General features: G+C 43.0%; 2 protein-coding genes across 5 annotated transcripts; one reads left to right on the forward strand and one right to left on the reverse strand.

The window, feature by feature from the left end:
- Positions 1 to 3,965: 3,965 nt before the first annotated feature.
- On the forward strand, positions 3,966 to 5,964 carry LOC136539132 (GDSL esterase/lipase At1g28590-like). Of its 2 annotated transcripts, XM_066531074.1 has the most exons (4): positions 3,966 to 4,492; positions 4,598 to 4,953; positions 5,109 to 5,388; positions 5,482 to 5,964. In XM_066531074.1, exons 1-4 carry the CDS (start codon positions 4,240 to 4,242, stop codon positions 5,757 to 5,759), a joined length of 1,167 nt encoding a protein of 388 aa, XP_066387171.1. In that variant the 5' UTR covers positions 3,966 to 4,239; the 3' UTR covers positions 5,760 to 5,964. The 2 variants fall into 2 exon arrangements, with proteins under 2 accessions (XP_066387171.1, XP_066387170.1); XM_066531073.1 differs by having other exon boundaries at positions 5,109 to 5,964.
- A 7,033-nt stretch (positions 5,965 to 12,997) lies between these two features.
- LOC136539133 (shewanella-like protein phosphatase 1) lies at positions 12,998 to 17,096 on the reverse strand. Of its 3 annotated transcripts, none has more exons than XM_066531076.1 (11): positions 16,728 to 17,095; positions 16,495 to 16,642; positions 16,174 to 16,287; positions 15,875 to 16,090; positions 15,579 to 15,714; positions 15,119 to 15,294; positions 14,897 to 14,988; positions 14,708 to 14,777; positions 14,185 to 14,288; positions 13,815 to 13,937; positions 12,998 to 13,372 (listed from the first exon to the last, which is right to left on the reverse strand). In XM_066531076.1, the coding sequence occupies exons 1-9, from the start codon at positions 16,925 to 16,927 to the stop codon at positions 14,202 to 14,204; spliced, it is 1,239 nt and encodes a 412-aa protein (XP_066387173.1). In that variant the 5' UTR covers positions 16,928 to 17,095; the 3' UTR covers positions 12,998 to 13,372; positions 13,815 to 13,937; positions 14,185 to 14,201. The 3 variants fall into 3 exon arrangements, with proteins under 3 accessions (XP_066387173.1, XP_066387174.1, XP_066387175.1); XM_066531077.1 differs by having other exon boundaries at positions 16,495 to 16,598; positions 16,732 to 17,092; XM_066531078.1 differs by lacking the exon at positions 14,708 to 14,777 and having other exon boundaries at positions 16,728 to 17,096.
- Between the last annotated feature and the right edge of the window lie 6,516 nt (positions 17,097 to 23,612).

Here is a 23,612-nt window from a genome sequence, read left to right on the forward strand (position 1 = left end):
GCGCTGGGGATTGGGATGTGGGAACACTCGTGGAGTCACGGGATGGGAATGTGGGAAGTGCGGCGTGGGGATGCGGAACAATTGTGGAGATGAGATGTGGTTGCCAAAAGTGGGATGAAAGTAGTTAGGGTTACAGTGGAAATAAGATGGGATGCTGCTAGGCAACGGGCCTACACCGGGCCCGATGTATTTTCCGTGCCGGGCCATGTCGCCCACCGGGCTGAGAGAGCGGCCTAGGCACGGCCAGGTCCTCCATGCTAGGCCATGCTTGGACCAGGCCAAAAAATGGGCCTCGTGCTAGGCCACCGGGCTGCAAGTTGCATGCTCATCTTTATGGCTATGAGACTAATAACTATTTAGTCAATTACTCTAAGTTTTCAACACCATATGCAAATGTCTCCTCTACATTCTCCCTGTCTCGGACTTTGCCCGCACAACGGCATGAGCCTGATGGGAACACATGGGCGACACCAACCTCCCTTATGCTTACGGACATGCAGGACAATGATGACCGACGAGGGATGCTGTAGCCTCGTGAGAGGACGTGGTGGTGCAAGCAGATGTGTCCTCCTCTCTCTTCCCTCGTAAGAACCGTCACCAGAGCGGGTGAGTACGGGGAGCCTAGTGTTCTTATTCTTCTCCAGTGGCTAATCACGATTTGGCTAGCGAATTGCCTCGATCCTTCGCATGAGTCAACAAAGCAATGAGGTTTGGTTGGATGTTTCTTTCCTACGTTTTTGCTATGAAAGTTGGGTGCTAGGAAAATTCCCCATGTTTTTCCTTCTATTATTTCCTACACACCAAAGGGTCTACAGTGCTCATTCGAGAGGATTGCTAATTCGTGTATTTTTCCTTTGAAAATCCTGTGAACCCGTTTTATCATATATTGTCCGAGCTAGGGATGAAAACGGATCGGATACGAACGGATATCACTCATATTATATTTGTTTTCATATTTCTATTCGGATTCGGATTCGGACACGGATAGCGTTCGGATACATATACGAATACGGATTGACTCGGTTACGGATACGAATAATGAGTATCGAATACGGTATGAATCGGATTCGGAGAAGGTCGGATACAAATATCTATTCGGATATTGAGTAAAAGCAGCATATATATATATCATACATGCGCAAACCATTACACCACTCTATGAGTCCATAATCCATCTAGATTAAGCCGAAAGACTAAAGAGTAAAGCAACAAATAAGATAAAGATACAGATACATCATACATTAAACATCAAACATCATACAAGCACCAATCTTCGTGGCATGAGTAGAAATAGCCAAGCTCATGGCTTCATGGGTCTCATGGAGTCATGGTCATGGATTCAATATCTACAATCCTTATATAGGTCATTTTTTCATTTGAGAAAGTTTGAACAAAATGTAGTTCAAATTTCACAAGTGTGTAACATAGTTTTAGAAAATCTGTATGAGATTCAAGAATTTGTGACTAGTGTTTGATAAAACTTTCTCAAATGAGAAAATGAGCTATGTAACAATTGTAGATATTGCTGAGATGATCAAACTTGGTATTCAGAGTTTTTTCATCTGAGGTCATTTAGTGTCTCATTTGAGCAAGTTTGACCAAGTCAAATTTGGTCAAATAAAAAAACAACACTTTGACTCTAGTATTATGAACTATAAATGACTTCAAATTAAAAAGTTTTGAATACCAAGTTTGTTCAACTCATCAAGATCTACAATTCTTGTTTTGGTCAACTTTCCATTTGAGATAGTTTAGATGGTTCAAATTTGTGATTTTTAAATTTCGATGCTTACAAACTAGTTTTCGGAACCCTAGATTGTCTCAAATTGAAAAGTTTTGAATACCAAGTTTGTTCAGCTCATCAAGATCTACAATCCTTATATAGGCTATTTTTTCATTTGAGAAAGTTTGAATAAAATGTAGTTCAAATTTTACAAGTGTGTGACATAGTTTCAGAAAATCTATATGAGATTCAAGAATTTGTGACAAGTGTTTGATAAAACTTTCTCAAATGGGAAAATGAGCTATGTAAAAATTGTATATCTTGCTGAGACGATCAAACTTGGTATTCAGAGTTTTTTCATCTGAGGTCATTTAGTGTCTCATTTGAGCAAGTTTGACCAAGTCAAATTTGGTCAAATGAAAAAACAACACTTTGACTCTAGTATTATGAACTCTAAATGACTTCAAATTGAAAATTTTTGAATACCAAGTTTGTTCAACTCATCAAGATCTACAATTGTTGTTTTGGTCAACTTTTCATTTGAGATAGTTTGGACGGTTCAAATTTGTGATTTTTAAATTTCGACGTTTACAAACTAGTTTTCGGAACCCTAGATTGTCTCAAATTGAAAAGTTTTGAATACCAAGTTTGTTCAGCTCATCAAGATCTACAATCCTTATATAGGCTATTTTTTCATTTGAGAAAGTTTGAATAAAATATAGTTTAAATTTCACAAGTGTGTGACATAGTTTCAGAAAGTCTATATGAGATTCAAGAATTTGTGACTAGTGTTTGATAAAACTTTCTCAAATGGGAAAATGAGCTGTGTAACAATTGTATATCTTGCTGAGACGATCAAACTTGGTATTCAGAGTTTTTTCATCTGAGGTCATTTAGTGTCTCATTTGAGCAAGTTTGACCAAGTCAAATTTGGTCAAATGAAAAAACAACACTTTGACTCTAGTATTATGAACTCTAAATGACTTCAAATTGAAAAGTTTTGAATACCAAGTTTGTTCAACTCATCAAGATCTACAATTGTTGTTTTGGTCAACTTTCCATTTGAGATAGTTTGGACGGTTCAAATTTGTGATTTTTAAATTTCGACGTTTACAGACTAGTTTTCGGAACCCTAAATTGTCTCAAATTGAAAAGTTTTAAATACCAAATTTGATCATCTCATCAAGATCTACAATCCTTATATAGGCCATTTTTTTATTTAAGAAAGTTTGAACAAAATATAGTTCAAATTTCACAAGTGTGACATAGTTTCAGAAAGTCTATATGAGATTCAAGAATTTGTGACTAGTGTTTGATAAAACTTTCTTAAATGGGAAAATGAGCTATGTAACAATTGTAGATCTTGCTGAGATGATCAAACTTGGTATTCAGAGTTTTTTCATCTGAGGTCATTTAGTGTCTCATTTGAGCAAGTTTGACCAAGTCAAATTTGGTCAAATGAAAAAAACAACACTTTGACTCTAGTATTATGAACTCTAAATGACTTCAAATTGAAAAGTTTTGAATACCAAGTTTGTTCAACTCATCAAGATCTACAATTGTTGTTTTGATCAACTTTCCATTTGAGATAGTTTGGATGGTTCAAATTTGTGATTTTTAAATTTTGACGCCTATAAACTAGTTTTCCATTTGAGAAAGTTTGGACGGTTTAAATTTTGAAGCACTAAATGATTTCAAACGAAAAAGTTGTAAACAACAAAGTTTCATAACTTTTTGAGATCTACAATTTTTATTTTGATCATTTCTCCATCCAAGGTCGTTTGAATAATATCCGGATAATATCCGTTTTTAAATATCCGGATATATCCGATACTTAACCGGATTATTCGATATCCGCCGGATATCGATGATATTACATCCGTATTTGATATCTGCCTAAGATATCCGTTTTAGTATCCGTATCCAGAAAAAAATATAAATATCCGAATAACTATCCAGATAAGTGTTCATATTTATTCGGTCAAACGGACGGTCGAATAAATATCCGTACCGTTTTCGATCCATAGTCCGAGCTGTCACGAAGCTTCGCGGACCGACATTCATCGCCTCCGCCTCCTCACCTCCTCGCTCTCCACTCCACCCTCCCCTTGCTGGGCCACCGCAGCGGGCTTCAATGGGGGATCGCTAATTGGTCGTTCATTTCTTGAAAACACCGAAACACGCGATCGAATATGGCAGATCCACTGCGACTTCGCTGCTTGAAGAGGTTCATATCCTTGTTATTACTTCCGAGAAAAAAACTCCACAAATATTCAATTCAACGAGGAATTCCCATAGCTTTTCCCAATTTCCTCGTGTACACTACAAATCAAAGCGGGCACACCGCTGCTTTCTAGAACTCCAAGAACGAATCACAATTCACAACACACGCATCGCGTCAGGCCTCTCGTGGATCAACGGCACCCCTGCTACTGTTATAAATAGTCCTGCTGTCGTGCGAGTGAACCGCACCGCACGGCTCAGGCCGACCACACCTGAAAAGCAAGCGAATTGAAATGGCGCCAGGTTCGTCGCGTCTCCTCGTGGCCGTGGTGGCGCTTCTACACGCAGCCGCCGCCGGCAACGGTGGCCCCCTGACGCGCTATGATCGCGTATTCAGCTTTGGCGACTCGCTTACCGACACCGGGAACGCGCTGCACCTCTCAGCAACCACCGGCGGGCCCGCGAGCCGGCCACCGTACGGCGAGACTTTCTTCCGTCGCCCTACCGGCCGCGCGTCCGACGGCCGCCTCGTCATCGACTTCCTCGGTGAGCACCACCAACCGACCGGCCGGCCACCACACACGTCCCACACCGTTTATTTCCATGTGATGTGGCCGACCAGAGTAACTGTGACGTGTCCGTGTGCCGCAGTCGAGGCGCTGGGCGTACCGCACCCGACGCCGTACCTCGCCGGGAAGACGGCGGCGGATTTCCGGCGCGGCGTGAACTTCGCGTTCGGCGGGGCGACGGCGCTTGACCTGCACTTCTTTGAGAGCAGAGGATTGGGGTCGTTCGTGCCGGTTTCGCTTAGGAACCAGACCGTCTGGTTCAACGACGTTTTACGACTTCTTGGCGCAGAGCAGAGGAAGACTATGGCCACCTCCCTCTTCCTCGTCGGAGAGATCGGAGTCAACGACTACTTCATCGGCCTCAACGAGAACCGCACCGTCGGCGAGGTGGAGACCTTCGTGCCTCACGTCGTCAGTGCCATTCGTTCGGTCGTCACCGTAAGTTCCTTCTTTATCGCCTCCACCTACTCTGCTCAAGGTCGTTTTCTCTTCCGATCGACGCGGTGAAAATCGGAGTCACCACCAGCGGTCACACGTTTGTTTGGCGTGCGTGGCGTGGCATACATTTTTACACGTGCCGACGTGCGGTGCAGGACGTGATCGCCGCCGGAGCAAGCGCCGTGCTGGTCCCGGGGATGATACCGCTGGGCTGCGAGCCGCAGCTGCTCACGCTCTACAGAGGCAGCGTCGACGCCGCCGGGTATGACCCGGAGTCCGGCTGCATCACGCGTCTTAACGGCCTCGCCGAGCTGCACAACCGCGAGCTGCGCCGCGCGCTCGGCGGCCTCCGGCGAGCCCACCCTGGCACGACCATCGTCTTTGCGGACCTCTACCGAGCAGTCACCGACATCATCGTGTCGCCCCGCGAATACGGTGCGCATGCATTGCGCGCACGCAACCGCCAACAGATTTCTTCATTTCCATGCTTTGTTCCTGATCGATTCTTGATTTCTTCCTCCCACGCAGGTTTCAGGCACAGGCCGCTGGACGCGTGCTGCGGCGGCGGCGGCGGCGCCTACAACTACGACGACGCTGCGTTCTGCGGCGCGGCGGGGGCAGCGGCGTGCGCGGACCCGTCTGAGTACGTCTCCTGGGATGGGGTGCACTACACGGAGGCCGCCAACAGGCTCGTCGCCTGCAGCGTGCTCCAGGGGTCTCACTCTCACGGCGCCGACGCGATGACGACGCTGTCCAATTCATCGGCCACAACGGAGGATTGGCTTCACAGGATCGGCTGCGTCTAGCTAAGCTACCTAGCCTTTTGTGTCTAGACTGGACAACGACAGACATTTCAGTCATGGCTAGTTTTTCTCTTTCCGAGGAGATATTTCAGTTCTTTATTTAGAAAAGGGTGTATTTGCATTCAATTTTCTGATGATGTGGTATGCACAAGGGTATAGGAGGGCCTGATTATAAAATTTAAAATGGAATATATACGACTTGTGACTGTGAAAATACTATGTCCTAGCTGGCAACTTTCATCATCAGTATACTTTCCAAATTTAACTGTAATACCCACATCTATAGTCTAAACCTAAAGTACAAGTGCTTATTTTGAGCTTTCGATTCTGCATTCTTTTTTCTTTTCTTTTTTTGATAAAAGGACACTCAAAAGAGTGTCTCACAACTCATATACCACACGAAAACAATTGCCATACAAAAGATGGACAAAAATATAAAACGGCATCCTGTAAAAAATAAGAGTACATTAAAAACTAAGTTGGTCGTCTTGTTCCTTCGATCATCCACTACAAAGCTTCAAGATCGCATTAAAGAGATAGCATAGAAAAGGGACACCTGCAAACGCCCTCGTCAAACAAGACTTTGAAGACCGCAAAAGTTACTTGTCACTGACAACGAGATCTAGTATACATTAAAAGAATATTGACCGCAAGAATCCTCCAAGGAACGCAGGCTACAATCCTTCAGCATCAAAACAAAGTTTAAAAGATGCCAGACCTTGTTGTAGAGTAGACCAAAAGAAGAGGTCGAGATTGTCACATCGAAAGCCAACCAACTGATTCCTCTGAAAAGGATACAAGATGGCGAGATTTGAAGAGGAACAACAGACTAGAAACTTTTTCTCAAAATCCAAAGGTACCTTTTCTTTAAAACCCAATATAGACATGTACGCCCACATACATAACACACGTGCACGTGTCTATGGCTTTTTTTAATTGGATTGAGGAATACCACATATACATGTCATTTTTAATTAGATTGACGAATGCCACATATACCACATATATATATATATATATATATATATATATATATATATATATATATATATATATATATATATATATATATATATATATATATACATGTCTTGATCATTGGGCAAATAAACGCTCGTGCTGAATACCGCCTATGGATGAAAAGTACCATTATTATTATTTCCTCCTTCTATTCAAAAAGAAAAAAGCACCACTATTTATTTTGGAATATGGAAGTTACAGATGATTAGCCCAATCGGCTGCTTTTATACACGCATGACGCTTGCAGCTAGCCTTAGTGTCTGGACGGTGTTAGGTAGGCACGCAGAGGAAGGTGTATCAAGTTTTGCGGACGACTAGGATGTAGACAAAAATGTTGCTCCATTTTCTTTTAAAATTGTACTCTCCTCCATGACCCAAAATCAGAGCAGTTGTATGAAAAGGAAAAAAGGCAAAGCACCCTCCTGATTTGCCGTCGTGCCACACACCCGTAGCCGCCGCACGCCGACGCCGCCAGAGTTCATGGATGGAGTTGGAAGATAAGGAGGTAGGTGGTTTTCTCACGTTTTTTTCTAGTTGTTTCTAATTCATTTATCTAGCTCCACACCACTTAAACTAGTAGAAAAAAATGAGACGATCTAATTTGGGGTAGGCTCATGGTGACTCATATGTATACTAATACTGGTATGAGTGTATAGTGCTCACATCTTAACTATTGAAGATTGGTTAGACCAACAGTAGGTCTTTTTTTAGAGTCCAATGTTACTAATCAATGTTAACCCTTTTATAGGAGTGAGTAGGATCTAATGTCACCAACTAATAAGGTTAACCATTTTTATGTCCATGTATAGATGAGTAGAGATCAGCCGTGGGTCAAGGGGTTTGGATCTGAGGTGTGGGCCGTTTGGACTCAAGGACGTTGCCAAAAAAAAGCATCATCTTCATTTTGAAAACAGGATAAAATACAACGTTAGAAAATGATGCAAAATGACAATTAACATTCAGAACAGGGGAAGAATGGCCATTTTTGCCATCCTTTTCCTTCTGTAGCATCTTGTTATTGTCCTTGTAATCCAATTGCTTTATTTTCTCAAATTTATCATCACATATCTGAGTTTTTTTGGATTTAAAAGCACTATCATACGTGCTCTTCTGTAAAAGACGTAAAATGTATGTACCAATTCCGAGGACGCTTAACAGGTAAATTAACTAACGTCGTTTTCAAATGATATGATAACAAGTTTTCTCTCAACATCAAACACTCTGTCCCTGTAAGTCCTCCACGGCCGTTCGAGGCTATTCAGTATCCACTTGCTCAATTTCGTCAAATTTTATCGTTATACCCGTGTCCTCTTGGGTTTAAACTTTAAAAGCACCATTTTACCTGCTCTTGTGTGAAAGATGTAGAATGTACTTTACTGCTTATATGTAATATAGGTAAATTAGCTAACATCGTTTCCACATGATGCGAGCTATTATATTAGTTGTATCTCAAAAGCAAATAGTAGCGTCTTCTTGATGCTATTGGCTTCATTGTCAGCAAGATGTGACAGAAGATAAATTTCAGAGGATGCTTGATCCCAACTGGATTATAGTAATCAGATGAAATAATCTGAAGATGATCAAACACCGTAGATTATGGGTTCGATTATAATAGTACAACTGCCGGATTACAATAATCATATAATCTCTCAACCCTACTGTTTGGAGATTATATAGGTCACTTGTATCCGAACTAATAATAATCCGTTCTATAATTTAGGCATCCAGACAATCTAAACTCTTGTAATTCATAATTTAGATGATTATAATCTCATCTATATTCTAGATTACTATAGTTTAATTGGGATAAAAAAGACCCTGAGTGTGTGCATCCACAACTTGAATATTTATTGATAGGTGCGCGCATGTGTTTTATTTGAACCATGATGTCTAGTGACACTACCCAAGTTTCGAGTAGCGATACGAAGGGCTCGAGCTTATCCCGTTTCGGTGTTAGATCCACACCTGACTACTCATATATCTAGAGGTGTTTGGTTCTTTAGTCGCTCCTAAAATTTATGTCACATCGAATGTTTAGATGCTAATAAGGAGCATTAAATATAGATTAATTACAAAACCAATTACATAGATGGAGGCTAATTTTCGAGACGATTTTTTTAAGCCTAAGTAATCTGTCACTAGCACATGTTTACGTAGCACCACGTTGTCAAATCATGGACTAATTAGGATTAAAAGATTCGCCTCGCAAATTAGTCGCAAGTTGTGCAATTAGTTTCATAATTAGTCTATATTTAATACTCCATGCATGTGTCCAAACATTCGATTTAACATGAATTTTAGGAGCTCTCGTTGGAACCAAACAGTTTTTAACACAGTACCTGGTTGTACGAGCAGCCCCCAAAAGCGAACCCGTCTTCGGTCTTCCTTCCATCTCCCGTCTCTCCCGCCTTGGTGTGCTCGCCGGAGCCGGCAGGGTGGGGCCCCCTCCTAGTAGGTAGTTTCTAGTACTTAGAGGTAGTTTTTAGTACCTAGAGTGACCCGGATGGGTAAGCTCTATCTTGGAGATGCAACCGCCGCCGTCGTTGCCATGGTCTTCCTCGGCTCTGACGACGTCGCCTCCAAGGTCAGTGGAAATAAAATAAACTCGATCTTCTGCTATGCGGATCTCCTCTTCTCAACCTCCGACTCCATCTCCACCTACCACCGAGATCCGCTTCCCTCCGATCCACAACCTTCGCCGCCCGCGTTCTTCGCTACACAGCAGCCTCCGGTTTTGGTAACCCCTTCTTCAGTTAGGCGGCTCCAATCCCCTCCTAGTGTTGGTCCCACAGCTCCGCCTTCACATGGGATCCTGGTTCGAGCTCCTTCGTCAACCTCCGGCGACGGCCTCAACTGCATCCTTCGGTCGCCGGTGTGCTACTCCTCCTTCGGCTCAACCGACCCGTCTTTAACTGACGCTTTGCGCGGTCAGTCCACCCGGGTGCACGCGTCCACGACGCCCCTCAACCCCCGCCGGCGGATTCGTCTTCTCCAACGCCATCTATGTTGCTGCCTTTGCTTTCAGTCAGATGCAGGGTTTTATTGTAATTTGGTCTGCCACGGAGGACCTCTCTGTAAAATGGCTGCTGTGATAATATAATATATGTGTTGTTGTAAAAAAAAAAACAAAACAGTACCCGGTCAAATTTAGAACAACTACGTCTAAAAACATTAATGATCGGCGTGCGCAGAACTCCATGCATGGTGAAGCTAGGACTGACATCCACGCTACATTAGCTGTATCTGAGAAGATGCCGAAGGATCAAAAAGCAGAAAGGGATGGTTTGGACGGCCGAAAAAGTTCTCTCATTATCGACTTTGGAAAAAAGTTGATGGAGGTCACAGGTCAGGTTCGGTCCCTTGCACCGGGCTGCGCTTGCCGCGTGCGTGATTGGAATGCACTGCATGCTGATAGCTGATAGCTGAAGCTGAACGTTGCGGCTGACAATCTGTAATTCTGTATAGCCCGAGGCCTGTGCGGCTGTGGGTCAAATTTTTCCAACTTTTTTCGTGCAAATTCTTCCATCAACCTGTGCGTCAAATTAGGAAGGCAGAGGACACAGGATAGATGTTTACGTATGTCATGTCGCTTGCTCTCCTCTCTCTCTCTCTCTCTCTCTCTCTCTCTACTCTACTCTCCGGTTACGCAACCCACTCTGAGGCCGAATACTTGCTACTGAGCTTCCTCTGACATTTTGGCAAATCGGCAGATTATCACTAGTAGCCAAAGTCCATTATGCAAAATGGAATGTGAGAGAATTCATCGTGCTCTTTTCCAGTGTTCGAGAAATGCAGTAATGAATGCTAGTTCAGCTGACAGAATGGGATCTTCAATCCTAGACCTTTTTTTTCACGAACACGTGGGAGAATTGTGTATCACTATATTAAAAGCAAAAATAGGATTAGATCCCCATACTGATCACACACACACACACAAAAAAAACACCTAGTAGGAATAAAAACTCACGCGCCTAATAACTTTTTAGATATATACCAACTGGCGCAAGGGCAAGGATCGAGATAAGACACGCCTCAAGCCTCAGCCAAACTCCAAAACCTCCATTTGCACAAAAAAATGATTGTGGCTCCAAGGTTATCAGAGGTGGGATGGAGAGAATTAAAAGCAGTAACAGCTTGGTATATGTGGTGGAAGAGGTAACAAGCAACACATGACCAACTAGTGCAGAAGTCGGTGTGGTCGGCGCAAGCATATCAGCTCTTCTTGTCAGAACTATGCTAGATCGAAGAGGAAGAAGAATGTGGGAATCACAAGGCACGGATAGAAGAAGCCGGCGGAGAATTTGTGAAACTAAAGCCCCCTTTGGCACGGCTTATCCAAAACGGCTTCACCAGTGAAGCCAAAGCCGGTGAAGCCAGAAAAACTGGCTTTTCCCGACTTCTAATTCATTTTAACCCCGGCTTACAAAACGGCTTCGCGCTACAGTGCCTCGATTTGCGCAAAATAGATGAAGCCGAAGCCGGCATAAGCCATGCCAAAGAGGCCCTAAATGTTGATGTGGCTTCCTCAAGCGGAGAACAAAAGGGAGCCACTAGTTTTGTCTTGTCTTGTGAGACGAGTCTAGGGTCTTCATTGTTGCAAGAAGTTGTGGCATTCCAAACGTGGATTCTGCTTCAACGGCTGAAGCATTTGCTCGACGAGATGGTCTTCGGTTGGCGGGTCAGATAGGATGCCCAAGACTCATTATTCAATCAGACTATTTAGAAGCGGTGGAGATTATAAAGATGAAAGGCAATTCAATTGGTGTTGCATCTGCTATCTACGAGGAGTGTATATTTTTATTTCGTGGGTTTTCTAATATTAAGTTTGATTAATTATTGTCCAAGGGAAGCCAATAAAGTAGTGCATATTTTAGCTTGTAAACGCTTAAGGATCATTGCCCTGTTGTCCATTTATTGGGAATGGGATCCTCTAAATTTTATTTTGGTACAATTAACCGATGATGTAACTATTATTTGAAATCGATAAAGTTGCCATGATGGCTTTCGTTAAAAAGAGTCAGGGCTTCGGGGAAGCGATGACGCAGCTTGTTGTAGTCCTCCCAGGTTGCCAGGGACGCATCTTTGATCAGACCATTGGACTAGAACCTATATGGCGGTAGAAGCCCCCCTTCTGATATGGTAGTTGCTGCAGAATCTTCACAGGAACAGACACATACTCTCTTTTTTTTTTAATACTTCTCTTCCCCAGGCATGCAGGCAGGGTCCGATGCACAGAATCAGCCAGCATAAGAGCTTGATTCAACTACGAGACATGGATCACATGATCAATCTTGCTAGACGGAGAATGTTCAGACAGTACGCCATCTTGCCAATATTGTTCAAGACCTGAAATGGAGGTTTGGATGTAGTGCTGCAATTTGATACAGACCCAATTGCCCATCCTGAATTCTCTGTCCGAATGCTTCCGGTCCGCCTTGTGTTAGCTCGTTCCAAGTGTTGAAGTAGCAGAGCTGTTTTCAGCTTCCTCTGTTGTAACCAAGTGGTTAGCTCTGGTACTGAACAGGCCATGGAATCAGGCAGGCCAAAATGTTAAGGGTGACCATACAGACTTCAAAGGGAGGGCAACCACATGTTGAGGGTGACCAGCAAGAGAGAGCCAAGAATACCATTTACCCGGACCCGTGTCCACAAAGCATGGCAAATAACCTTCCAAGTATTGATTCACCCTTTTTGGTTTGCCCGTCGGTTTAAACAGTTCCTTCCATAAAGTGCTAGTGAAGATACAGTTCCTTCGCAAAAAAAAAAAAAAACAAAAAAAAGTTTCTTCAATAAAAGTGCTACTGAAGATACAGTCCCTGTCAGGGTCTCAGAGAGAACATATCGGGGCTGACCGTGTAACATGCAAATGTGGTCCATGTAAGCCTTTGCCACTTGCCACACAGTGAAAGGGTGTGTTAATCCCACAAAGTGAGCATATCTACATATCTAGTTAGTTTGTCCATAACAACCAGAATGCAACTATAGTTTGGACCGAGGCACTCCTTCGATGAAATCGAGACTCACTATTTGCCATGATTGCTTTGGATCTGGTAGGGGCTGAAGCAGCCCAGGATTTTCATTTTGGTTTTAAAATGTTAGGTGAACTACTCAAATTCGCCTCATAAACACAAATAGAAGTGAACTGAGAGAAAAATACCAAACAGATATAGTAACGATATTAGATAGAGTCAGAATTGTCAAAAAAAAAGTATCAAAAGAACTTGTTAACGATCCAAACAAAGATGAGCTCCATGATATGTTCATCTGTGGTTTGTTGTAATGCTGTTACAGTACTGCTTGCAGATTATATACAAACCTTCCTTTTTCAAATTTGTTTCCAGTAACACATGAAAGGAAGAGATCTAATTTGTTTCTGGTAACGAAGCAATTACATGATAGACCCCAGCGTATTCATGTCTTCTCCATCTCATTCTACTACTTGCACGATTCCTGATGCCTACAGCTCTGAATTAGGCTATAATCAATGCTTGAATGCCGATACAAATAAGCACCACTAATCTTTCATCTGACTTGGCGAAACAAGCGGCTTTCGGATTTAGATCCATATTTGCATCTGGTTTCCTACAAGCACTAATCTACATAACAATTTTTGAAGATGTTGTCAGTATGGTGACTAAAACTGATCTTGTTTATGGAAATATTCTACATTAAGCACTTAAAAGTGCCTTAGGAAAATCCTAGAAAAAATAATATCATAATACTTTTTCCTATAAAAAAATGCATGTACTTGAGGAAATTGATGCTGGTACTTCAGATATTTTCTTCTGTGGATAATAATGCGGGATATTAATACTAAATGGATTCAGTAGTTCAACTCTTATAAAAAAAACTCTAACTGCTACTTTTTACAGGATCCTAGAAAGCTCTTGAATTCTTGTTAGAAATAACTGCATATCTGAAATCATAGTAGCATACATGCTTAAGACATATGTAGTGGCCTGCAACCTATAAAATTTGTAGTGCAGCACAATTTGACTCAAACATGTACAAATTCTTAAGTGAAGGAAACGTACTAACCATAGTGACAAAACCTTCCTTCTGATTTTATATATATCTCGCTGTAGCATATTGCGTCCAGTATTCCGATCCAAATTGTCTCGTACGATACCTCTCAGGACAATTAATGTTTCTATTATGTACCTGCAGTCACATGATTATTTCTACTAAGAATTTTTCATCTGGCAAAAAAAATATATTCCTGGATTTATGATGCCATTCGAATGTAAATAGAAATCTTTCATATATCAAAGTAACTATCAAAACTCTCAAGAACACAACAGAATAAATTTGGTAGAGAGTATCTTCCAAATGCTCCACAACCAGCATGCATGGCAACCTTCATTTTTTCATGTATGAATGATGAAGGTTGAGATGAAAGAGTGCTTACATAAGTTTCTCAAGGTTTTACAAATAGTCCAACACTTCCATCTCATCATATAATTCTCTCCGCTTCTTCAAAACCCTTGGTCTGTCATTGACTATTTCTAGGACCTATATTACAAAAGTCATACATCAACGACCAAAATAGTGTTTTTTTTTCCTGAAATCTGAGTCATCACAGAATAAGGGGAAAAAACATCTGTATGAGCATCTACAGATTGACAATCATGAAGGGTGGAATTTTATAGATGGAAAAAGAGCAAGTCATTTACTTAAAAAAAAAGGTTTCACTACCAGAAATGATGTCGTTATTTGGACACACAGGTTACATAAGATAAAGTTAGTATTAATGCGATGCATAGGATCACCAAATACAGCTCTTGAATAGGTTAGCAACATGTTCCAGTGTCAAACAGCAACAAATAGAATCTTTTGACGAGAATCAGCAGTTCAGCAGTCCTTTCAAATTTTCATTGTCTTAAGGAATCTTATTTTTCTAAGAGATTTCAATCTCAGAGAGAAGACTGCACCTCTGGCCTTGAGTAAAGAATACCAGAGGACATGCCCACATCAACACACCAGACTTTGCCATCACATTTACTGATAACAAAATAGTAGTCAATGATTAAGTTATCCATCAGTTTAATTGGTATCTCATAAATCTCCATTAAGATACTTATTAAATCAAATCACCGATTGAGATTAAGAGAAACAGATACCAGTTCACTCCATGCATCTGGGGTGTGTGCCCTACTACCATCCCTTTGGCTCCTACAGCTTCTAGCGTTTGTTCAGCAACAATAGAAGATAGCTGAAACCAATATGAACAATTGTCTAAAAACTTGTGAATTTCAGAAGAATTTTTCAGGTCTCTGACACACATCTCCATGATACATGAGGAAGTGTCGTATACTTAACGGCTTAGATTTTTTTTTTCTTACCATCAAAGCACGGCGTGTTCTTTCAGCAGGATCTTGTGAGTACAATCGGCTCCATACCACGCTGTCATAACCTCTAGTAGCTATGAAGGGGATGTCTGTCTCATCATCGTTGTCTTCGCCTGAACATTTCATCCAAATTGATACTTCCCTGTTCATACGCTCAATCCCATATTCAACTGCAAATAGGAAGAGAGCGAATTGAGATACTTAGGTTCACTTGATGCAATATGTATTATTAAAAAGAACATTTGTGATTAAATTGAAATTTTGTTATATCACAAGATTCCTGCTTGATAATGCTAGGCTTAAGCAAGAGCCTCTTCTGCATTTGGTTTATGCAGTGATCCTGTCAGGCAGGTTCTGACCCTGAACCCGATTTGTGATTTTGTGTCTTAGACTAAGATCACGTATGCAAACTGCAAAGGGTAACAAAGACGTAAATGGAAGTAAAGGGGCTCACCATGGTGAGGAAGAAGGCCACCGTGACAAAATATCCAGTCATTGATCTTGAGGACAACAGGATGCCGTGCCAATTCACAAGCTAGCGGACCACCTCGCTTGAAAAGAGACGATCTTGCAGCAAAGCCTTTCTGCTTCTGTCACAGTATTGGAAGGCCAACATTTCAGAAGCAGAAAATACATGTAGCCTCATCAGTGCATTTTATTTTTCAGAACAATTCTGTAAATGAATTAGTGCTCATTTGGAGTTGGTTTATTTATTGTCTACCAAGTGACCAGCACAAGATTCTTGTTTACCTTGACGAAGTCCCATGGACGCCAGTCGCCATTAGGCAGAGCTCCATATTCTTTCTTCCATCTTTCACAGACATTTATCCAGTTGAGAAATGCGTTATCCCAGTTGCCGTCACATTCATCCAAGTAGTCAAGGAAGCGTACGCACTCATCAAAGCCTCCCGGATCACAGTAGCGGAAATCGCCTTCCACATTCATGGTTTCATGGTTTCCGTTAACCTGTTGAAGAAAAATCAGGGTCCATGTATTCATTCAGAGCTAGTGGCATACAAGGAGTAGCAGAGTGGTAGACGTAGGCAGACCTGAAATACAGCACCGCCTTGAGATTTGGCTTGCATGTTGAGTGAGCTCAACAGGGAGAGTATGGCAATTTCATCCTCACCACGATCAAGGATGTCACCGACTTGAACAAGTACCTATAATGACACAAGCATATCATTTATACATCTATTTTCAGAATTTCAGTGGGGAGGCAGAGAAACTGCAGAGGCTATTGTGATGTAGCAGCAAACTTGAGAAATAAGTACAGTATCAGTATAACGGACCAATATTATTTATGCACTGAAGAAACGTGCAATGCTAAAGAACTGAACCAGATATATGGAAGGCAGGAGGGGATTTACCGTGCGTCCGCCTGTCCACAGATGGCCCTCTGATCCCGCGCTCAGGACGCCGGCCAGCACCAGCGCGGCTCTCGTCTGGGAGAGATCACCATGGACATCGCCAACTGCGCGCGAGATTGACGTTTGATTTGATACACGAACGTGCAGTCTATACCGTGCGAGTAATGAACTTTAACGATTGATTGAATGAATGGATGGGTGGATGAGCTAGCTAGAGTAGACGACTGACGTACGTACTGGCGACAATGCGGCGGCCGGGCGCGGAGACGACGGTGGGCGGGTCCCCGTCGACGGTGATCGGGCGCGCGGGTCCTCCAACCCCCGCGTCGTTGGCGACGGCGCGGCAGGACGAGGGGGAGAAGGCGAACCTGCCGCTGCTGGTCCTAGGATAAGGCGGAGCCACGAAACCCAGCCTGAGCGCAAGAACGGCCATAGCAAGCAAGGTAGCTAGCTAGCAAACCTTTTCTTGGAAGGAGCGAAGGCGGCAAGCGAGGCGAGAGGCGTGCAGCTGATGCTTCCTGCTCTGCGCTGTAAAATTGAGCGGCTAGGAAGTACAGACATGTAAAGTGGGCAAGTTCTTGGTGAGGGAGGCGCGGGCGAGGTGACCTGTGAGCCAGTCGTTTGCAGATTGAGTTCTCTGTGCACTCTGCTCGGGAGTCGGTGCTCGTTCGCAGTCGCAGACGAAGAAGAGATGGGCTCCCCGTGCGGATGGGCTAGGCTCAAAGTTGAAAGCCCAGCCCATCTCCAGGCAGTAGTGTCGTATTGCGTTGATCACTGTTACGCCAGCAGCAATCCACTGTTGACTTCTGTTCTCTCCCCACTGCTTTTTTCCCATAAAGGAGAAACAAGGACCAATCCCTCAGTCATCACAACGGATTAAGTACATATGGCACGTTCTCAACTTCTCTAGTATAATTCCGTTCACGACAATGATTAATTCCCAAGAAAAAGTTTCTGAATATTCAACCATGCATTATGGCCACCACTAAAGTGAACGACACAATGCATATTCAGCCTGTTCGGCTGACTGGTTCGTATCGTTGCTGGTTCGTGAAGAAGTACTGCTGGCTGGTTTGTGTGAGAGAAAAATACTATTCCGGCTGGAAATTTACGATCGTTTACGACAAACCACAGCCAAACGAATAGGCTGATTTACTGCTCCCTCCGTTCCAAATTATAAGTCGTTTTGACTTTTTCAATAGATTACTTTGCTATGTACCAAGAAAGTCAAAGCGGCTTATAATTTAGAACAAATGAAGTATCTACGAAATAATTTGTAACAACTCAAATGTTGCAAGTGTTAACCAAAAAGAAGGCAAACCATACACACACAATGCTTAGCATAGCTATATATAAATTTGCACATATATTCAACAAATGATTATTGGGATACATTAGTAAAAGACATTTAATTCATTGGTAATTATTTTTTTATTTACACGAAGATTTTAGAGAACACTAGCTAGATCCTTTTGTTTTGAAATGTATCATGCAAAATAGAGTGGCGTGACTCGACCACCACGTCACTGACATACATGGAAAGTGTTCGGCTCGCTGAATTTTGGCTGAAACTGGTTGAAAACACTGTTCTGGCTGAATTGTTGTGGGAGAAAAATATTGTTTCATCTAAAAAAATAAGCCGAACAAACTGAATATGGGGTATGCCGAACGGGGCCAGTATATCTATATAATCATGCCAACGCGTATAGCGTGACCGCATTCATTTTTAGATGGATAGTTAGGTATAAACAATGTTTTTTTTTCTTTTGATTGAAACATCAGGGGAATCCCCTATCTATATTTTTTTATTTTCCATTAAATGAAAGAATGGTATATACAGCATACATATAAACAATGTTCCTAAAGAGTCACATACACATTGTTATGTAAAGGATTTGCAGAGGCGGCAGACTCAACTGCCTCTATCTATCTATCTCTTCAAGGATTGTAGAAGCAGCTCACTACTACAAAAAGCATTTTTAGGGGCGGCTGGTAACTCTTTGTAGGGGCGGTTTGGCCAACCGTCCCTACCAAACCGTCTCTACAAATCATGTATTTGTAGGGGCGGTTCCCAGGCCGTCCCTACAAATCGATTTGTAGGGGCGGTTGGTGATTGAGCCGCCCCTACAAATCGATTTATAGGGGCGGCTGTAGTGCCAGCCGCCTCTATAATCGATTTGTAGTGGCTCAATCACTAGCTGCCCCTACAAATCAATTTGTAGGGGCGGCTGTAGTGCCAGCCGCCTCTATAATACCTGTTTGTAGGGGCAGTTCAATCTCGAACCGCCACTATAGTACGTTTTCCCGTCAAAAAAAATTTAAATTTACAATTCAAATTCGGCCAGAACTGTTTGTTTCCGCGTATTCCATCCAGCGTTCGTGTTGCCGAACGCCCCGTGACCAACGTTCCGAACCGCGTTCGTGTTGCCGAACACCCCGCGACCAACGTTCCGAACGCGACTACAAGCACAATAGTATTATATAAACTACAATTACAAGTCCAATTCGTAAGGATATATACAATCCATCATTTAATATATAAATTTCATACACATTGTTATCAATGTCCTAGAGCTAGCCTTTCAGTCTCATGAAGGTGTTGGTATTGAGAATTTCTACCTAAGTCAGACTCTCGGTCATGGTAGGCGCCTTTGACATATACAATCTGGTCCAATATAAAGTTGCAAAGGTCGCCGACGATCTCTAAGAGTTGATCATCCTTGTATGGGTCTCTTTTCATTCATTTCTCTTCTCTCCACTACAAGAGAACAAGTTTCGGTTTAGTATTTCATACTATGTATGAAGTTTTTATACTACTGATGAAGAGGTTCAAACTTACCCTTAAGGGGTGTCGCCTGTAGGCACTGGTATTACTCATCATAGAACATATATAGTATCCACAATGTACACTCCCAAGCCTCTGCTTGGGGCACTATGTTTTGCATATGAAAATGTTAGGTAATGCTTTTGACAGCCATGTAACGGAGTACTGAAAAAGTTACACTTACCGCACATAGTGTTTTTATAGCCAGCTTTTCCTTCCTTGCTGAATCATGCCTTCCGTGATGATGAGTGACATAGAACCTAAATGCCCTGTTCGAATTATTTTAGCAAATACAACTTGTTAGTATCCATAAGTAAACGTTACAAGTATGTATACAAATATATAAGCTAATGAGGATTGTCAATATGTATACGTCTTGAGAATCGATATGAAGTCTTTGTATGTCGCCGGGTCCTTATCTATTGAATCAAAGACCCATGTCATGCTCCTCCCGACATCGATGGCTATACAAATCCAGTGGTTGTTGTATGGATTTAATCATAGAACTAGATAAGCTCTTTTGCATCGAATAAAATATATCGAACAAAGCTTTACGTATATAGTTGAACAAAGCAGGAGGTAAACACATCTCTAGTTGGTTTTGTGTCTCCACCACAAATTCATGTAGGTCACTCAGCTCTTCCTTGCCAATCGTCTTCTGTGAGATCTTCGAAAAGAAGTAGCACATGCGGGTGATGGCCATTTTCAAGAACTCTAGCTTTATAGCCCTGATTGCAATAGGTAGAAATACTGCCAGCATCACATGGCAATCGTGAGCCTTGCAGTGTGTTATTGACAAGTCCTTCATCGACACTAGCTTCTTCACATTTGCTGAAAACCCAGTCAGGACTTTGATCCCTCTCAGGAAAGTGCATATAGCTCTCTTCTTGTCTGGTGTTAGGTTGAAGCACGCCGCGGGCAGAGTGTATTTTCCATTAGCCTCAGGTACCAGGTGAAGCTGTGGCATCACGTTTAGCTGCACCATGTCTTTCTGTGCTTTCAGACCATCTTTTGACTTGCCTGTGTCCATCAAGGTAGCAATGAGACTCTCAAAGACATTCTTCTGCACGTGCATAGCATCAATGGCATAGGGGACCTCCAAGTCTGGCCAATAAGGCAGATACTGAAAAAAGATTGATTGTTTCTTGAAAGGTACGCCTTCGATAGGAGGTGTGCTTCTATCTCTGTTCGTCCTATCCAGATTCTTCTTTCCATAGACGACGCGTATGTTTTTCACCATTCTGTACACGTGTTCTCCGTTATGACGTCTCTTCGGAGGGGGTTCAATCTCCGGGGCATTGTCATAAAATCTAAAGAACAATTTGCTGCGGTACTTATGACTTGTCTTTAAGAAGCGTCGGTTCCTTAGGTAAACTATCTTCTTGGATGCATCCAGGTACACCCATGTAGTACCATCCAAGCAAACCAAGCATCCCGTCTTACCTTTGATCTGTCCAGACAAAGCAAACAACGTGGGGTAATTATTGGTAGTAACAAATATTATTGCTATACATATAAAGTCCTCCTTTCGAAATGCATCGTACATCTGCTCCCCATGCCTCCATAGCCTCTCCATTTCTTGCATCAAGGGCTCGAGGAACACGTCTATATCAATGCCTGGTTGTTTAGGGCCAGAAATAAGAATAGTGAGGAGAAGGTACTTTCTCTTTTGACACAGCCATGTTGGGATGTTGTACATGGTCAAGATCACTGGCCATGTGCTGTGGTCACTCATCCTCTCATTGAAGGGATTCATTCCATCGGTGCTCAAGCCAAACCGTACATTCCTTGGGTCATCGCTGAATTCTTTGTGCTTCTCATCAAACCTTTGCCACTGACTACAATCAGCCGGGTGTGCAATCTTATCATCATCCACCTTGCGCTCATCATCCCACCATGTCATGAGTGCGGCTTCTTTAGGGTTTAGGAAGATACGTCTCAAGCGGTCGATCACTGGCTGGTTCCACATTACCAGGGCAGGAATTCTTCTCTGCTTTGCATCGTTGCCTAATGGAGTGTCCTCTAGGGGCTGAGATTCTTGTACCACCTTTTTGGTATCCTTCTTATTCCTCTTTTTCCCTATAGAGTGTTTGTCCCCACCGTAAAGGTCATTATTATTGTACCGGCTGGCCCCACACCGAGGACACAAATTAAACACGAACAAATGGATCCTTTTTCAGCACTATTCATTGGAGTCACTAGTTCTTCACATAACCCCCTGCCTTTTCCCTTATTGCCGCGCGAGGTCCATCGTCTTCCTCATCCGGCCGGAACAGAGCAGCACGCCGGCGCTCGCTCTTCCGGCCACCGTGGTGCTCACCGGCGGCGAAGGAGGGGTGGAGGAGCACCAAGGGAGCATAGCGGACCCGTAGGACTATCTTGCTCGGCCTGAGATGAGCCTGAACGGCCTAGCCGCGGCAGCGGCGAACTTGGCCCTCCTCGGCCATGGCGGCGCCCGCGCACGACCGGCTATTGCAGCTGCGAGGTGACGCGGAAGTGGAGGTGGACGGCAACGTGCGTGTAGCTGGGTGTGGAGAGTCCGAGGGGCAGCAGCACAGGCAGTAGCGCTGGCAGTAGCAAGCTCGGTGGCGGCATTCGCGCGGCCGCGCGAGTGAGAGGCAGGGAGCGAGAAGGGCGATGGGAGGGCGAGCGAGTGAGCCAGAGGGAGCTCGGGCGCTCGGCTTTCACTACAGGAGGGCGCTGGGGACACAACAGGGCAGCCACGCGGCAAGCGGCATGCTGCAATGGCGGGTGCGCTCTGTGCATGGCGGCCACGCCTTGGACATGCGCCGCCCATTGGGGCATTTTACCGAGCACGTGGCGGGCAACAGTGTTGGCAAGGTGGGGAGCCAATTTGGGCCATTTGCAGGCCAAATTTGGACATGGGCCCAAAAGCAAAGTTGCAGCCCACATAATGCTCTACAATTTCTATTTAAGGTGCACTGCCATAAGGGCTATGGATTAGCGATTAACTGTGCTCCAAAGTGATAGTGTCAGCGCATTGATAGCGATGAACAAAAGTCCAAAATTGATGGTCAAAACGAAGTCCAACGAGTGCCATCTTGTTATATGCTCTTCTCCATAATATAACCTTCAACTTTTTTTTTGGACCAACTCAAGTTGCTTAGCAAAATTTGGAGAACGCGGGATGTCAATGTCGATGTCAGTGAATTCCGGACTGCAAACACTGTCGGGCTAATTTCAGCTTTTCTATTAGACTTTGAGCCTTGTTTTGATCCATTTTGAAACCGAATCATGACTTGGTCTTTTAACAAAGTTTGTTATAATCAAACTTTTATTCAACCTTTATTTTTGGTCAAACCTCATATCTGGTCCAGAAGTCAACTTTATTTTTCGGTCAACGCAAAGCCCTTTTTGCTATAGAATCTAGGGTTTCCATGATTTTCGGATATTTTCTCCATCTTTGCTCAACACGAACCCTTCATAACTTTTGTTGTAGAGTTCAATTAGAGTTGTTGGAGCAAGGTTGCAAGGTTTGGTTGATGTCATAGGTTTCCATCTACTTGATAAAGTAATTCATGCAAAGATATGACTTATCATTTCATGTGACTTTTTGATTCCAAACTTCATAAAACTTTTCCATGGGTCTAGATGGATGCATGTGGATGTAATGTACATGGAATAAGCATGTTTAACATTACTCTCGCATAATCTTAACAAGGGTCCATATGTAAGCAAATGTACATGGCCCAAGTTTAAGTTGGAGCTCCGTCATGTAGATTTGATCTTGACACCTTCATTACCACTTGACATGTCATGTTTGAGCTCAACCCCATTGCTTAACTAGTGACAAACACCTGGGGTGTTATAGCCCTCCCCCCTTAAAGGAATTGCGTCCCGAGATTCAGTGCGAAAGTCTTTTAAGGGAAGAGAAACTTGTCATCTAGTTTCCAACATCAGTGATAGCATTAGGCTACTTAACTTTGGAGTATCAGAGAGACTAATTTGGTCACGACACTTTCTGATACTTGCTCTTTGTCGTAAGTTGTTGTCTGAAGAATTTCCTTCTTTGGCGTCCATAAAGCATTGTTACATTGGAAGGAATCCAAGATAGCATTGTCCTTCGTCCTCGATGTACGAAGAGTGATTCAAATGTAGACTAAATACTTGTAACATTTACTTCCCCAGTGGATATAGCACATAACTCATGGACTTTGCACTAGATCGTAGTCGGTTGATGGATATTCCTGGCAATGGTGCTATATTTGCTCCTAAGGTCTAAAAAGCAGTTCTCTACTTAAGTGGCTTGAGCACAACTTCTCGTAAAGGATGT

The sequence above is a fragment of the Miscanthus floridulus genome, chromosome 2 (assembly GCF_019320115.1).
Source record: "Miscanthus floridulus cultivar M001 chromosome 2, ASM1932011v1, whole genome shotgun sequence".
In the NCBI taxonomy this organism is placed as follows: domain Eukaryota; kingdom Viridiplantae; phylum Streptophyta; class Magnoliopsida; order Poales; family Poaceae; genus Miscanthus; species Miscanthus floridulus.

Coding starts and splice junctions, on each gene's coding strand:
- LOC136539133 (XM_066531076.1), bottom strand. CDS start 16,927: ATGGCCGTTCTTGCGCTCAGGCTGGGTTTCGTGGCTCCGCCTTATCCT. Junction 16,643..16,727: donor CGCCGCATTGTCGCCAGTAC/GTACGTCAGTCG, acceptor CGCACGGTATAG/ACTGCACGTTCGTGTATCAA. Junction 14,289..14,707: donor TTCTTTACTCAAGGCCAGAG/GTGCAGTCTTCT, acceptor TTTGTAATATAG/GTCCTAGAAATAGTCAATGA.
- LOC136539132 (XM_066531073.1), top strand. CDS start 4,240: ATGGCGCCAGGTTCGTCGCGTCTCCTCGTGGCCGTGGTGGCGCTTCTA. Junction 4,493..4,597: donor CCTCGTCATCGACTTCCTCG/GTGAGCACCACC, acceptor CGTGTGCCGCAG/TCGAGGCGCTGGGCGTACCG. Junction 4,954..5,108: donor CCATTCGTTCGGTCGTCACC/GTAAGTTCCTTC, acceptor CGTGCGGTGCAG/GACGTGATCGCCGCCGGAGC.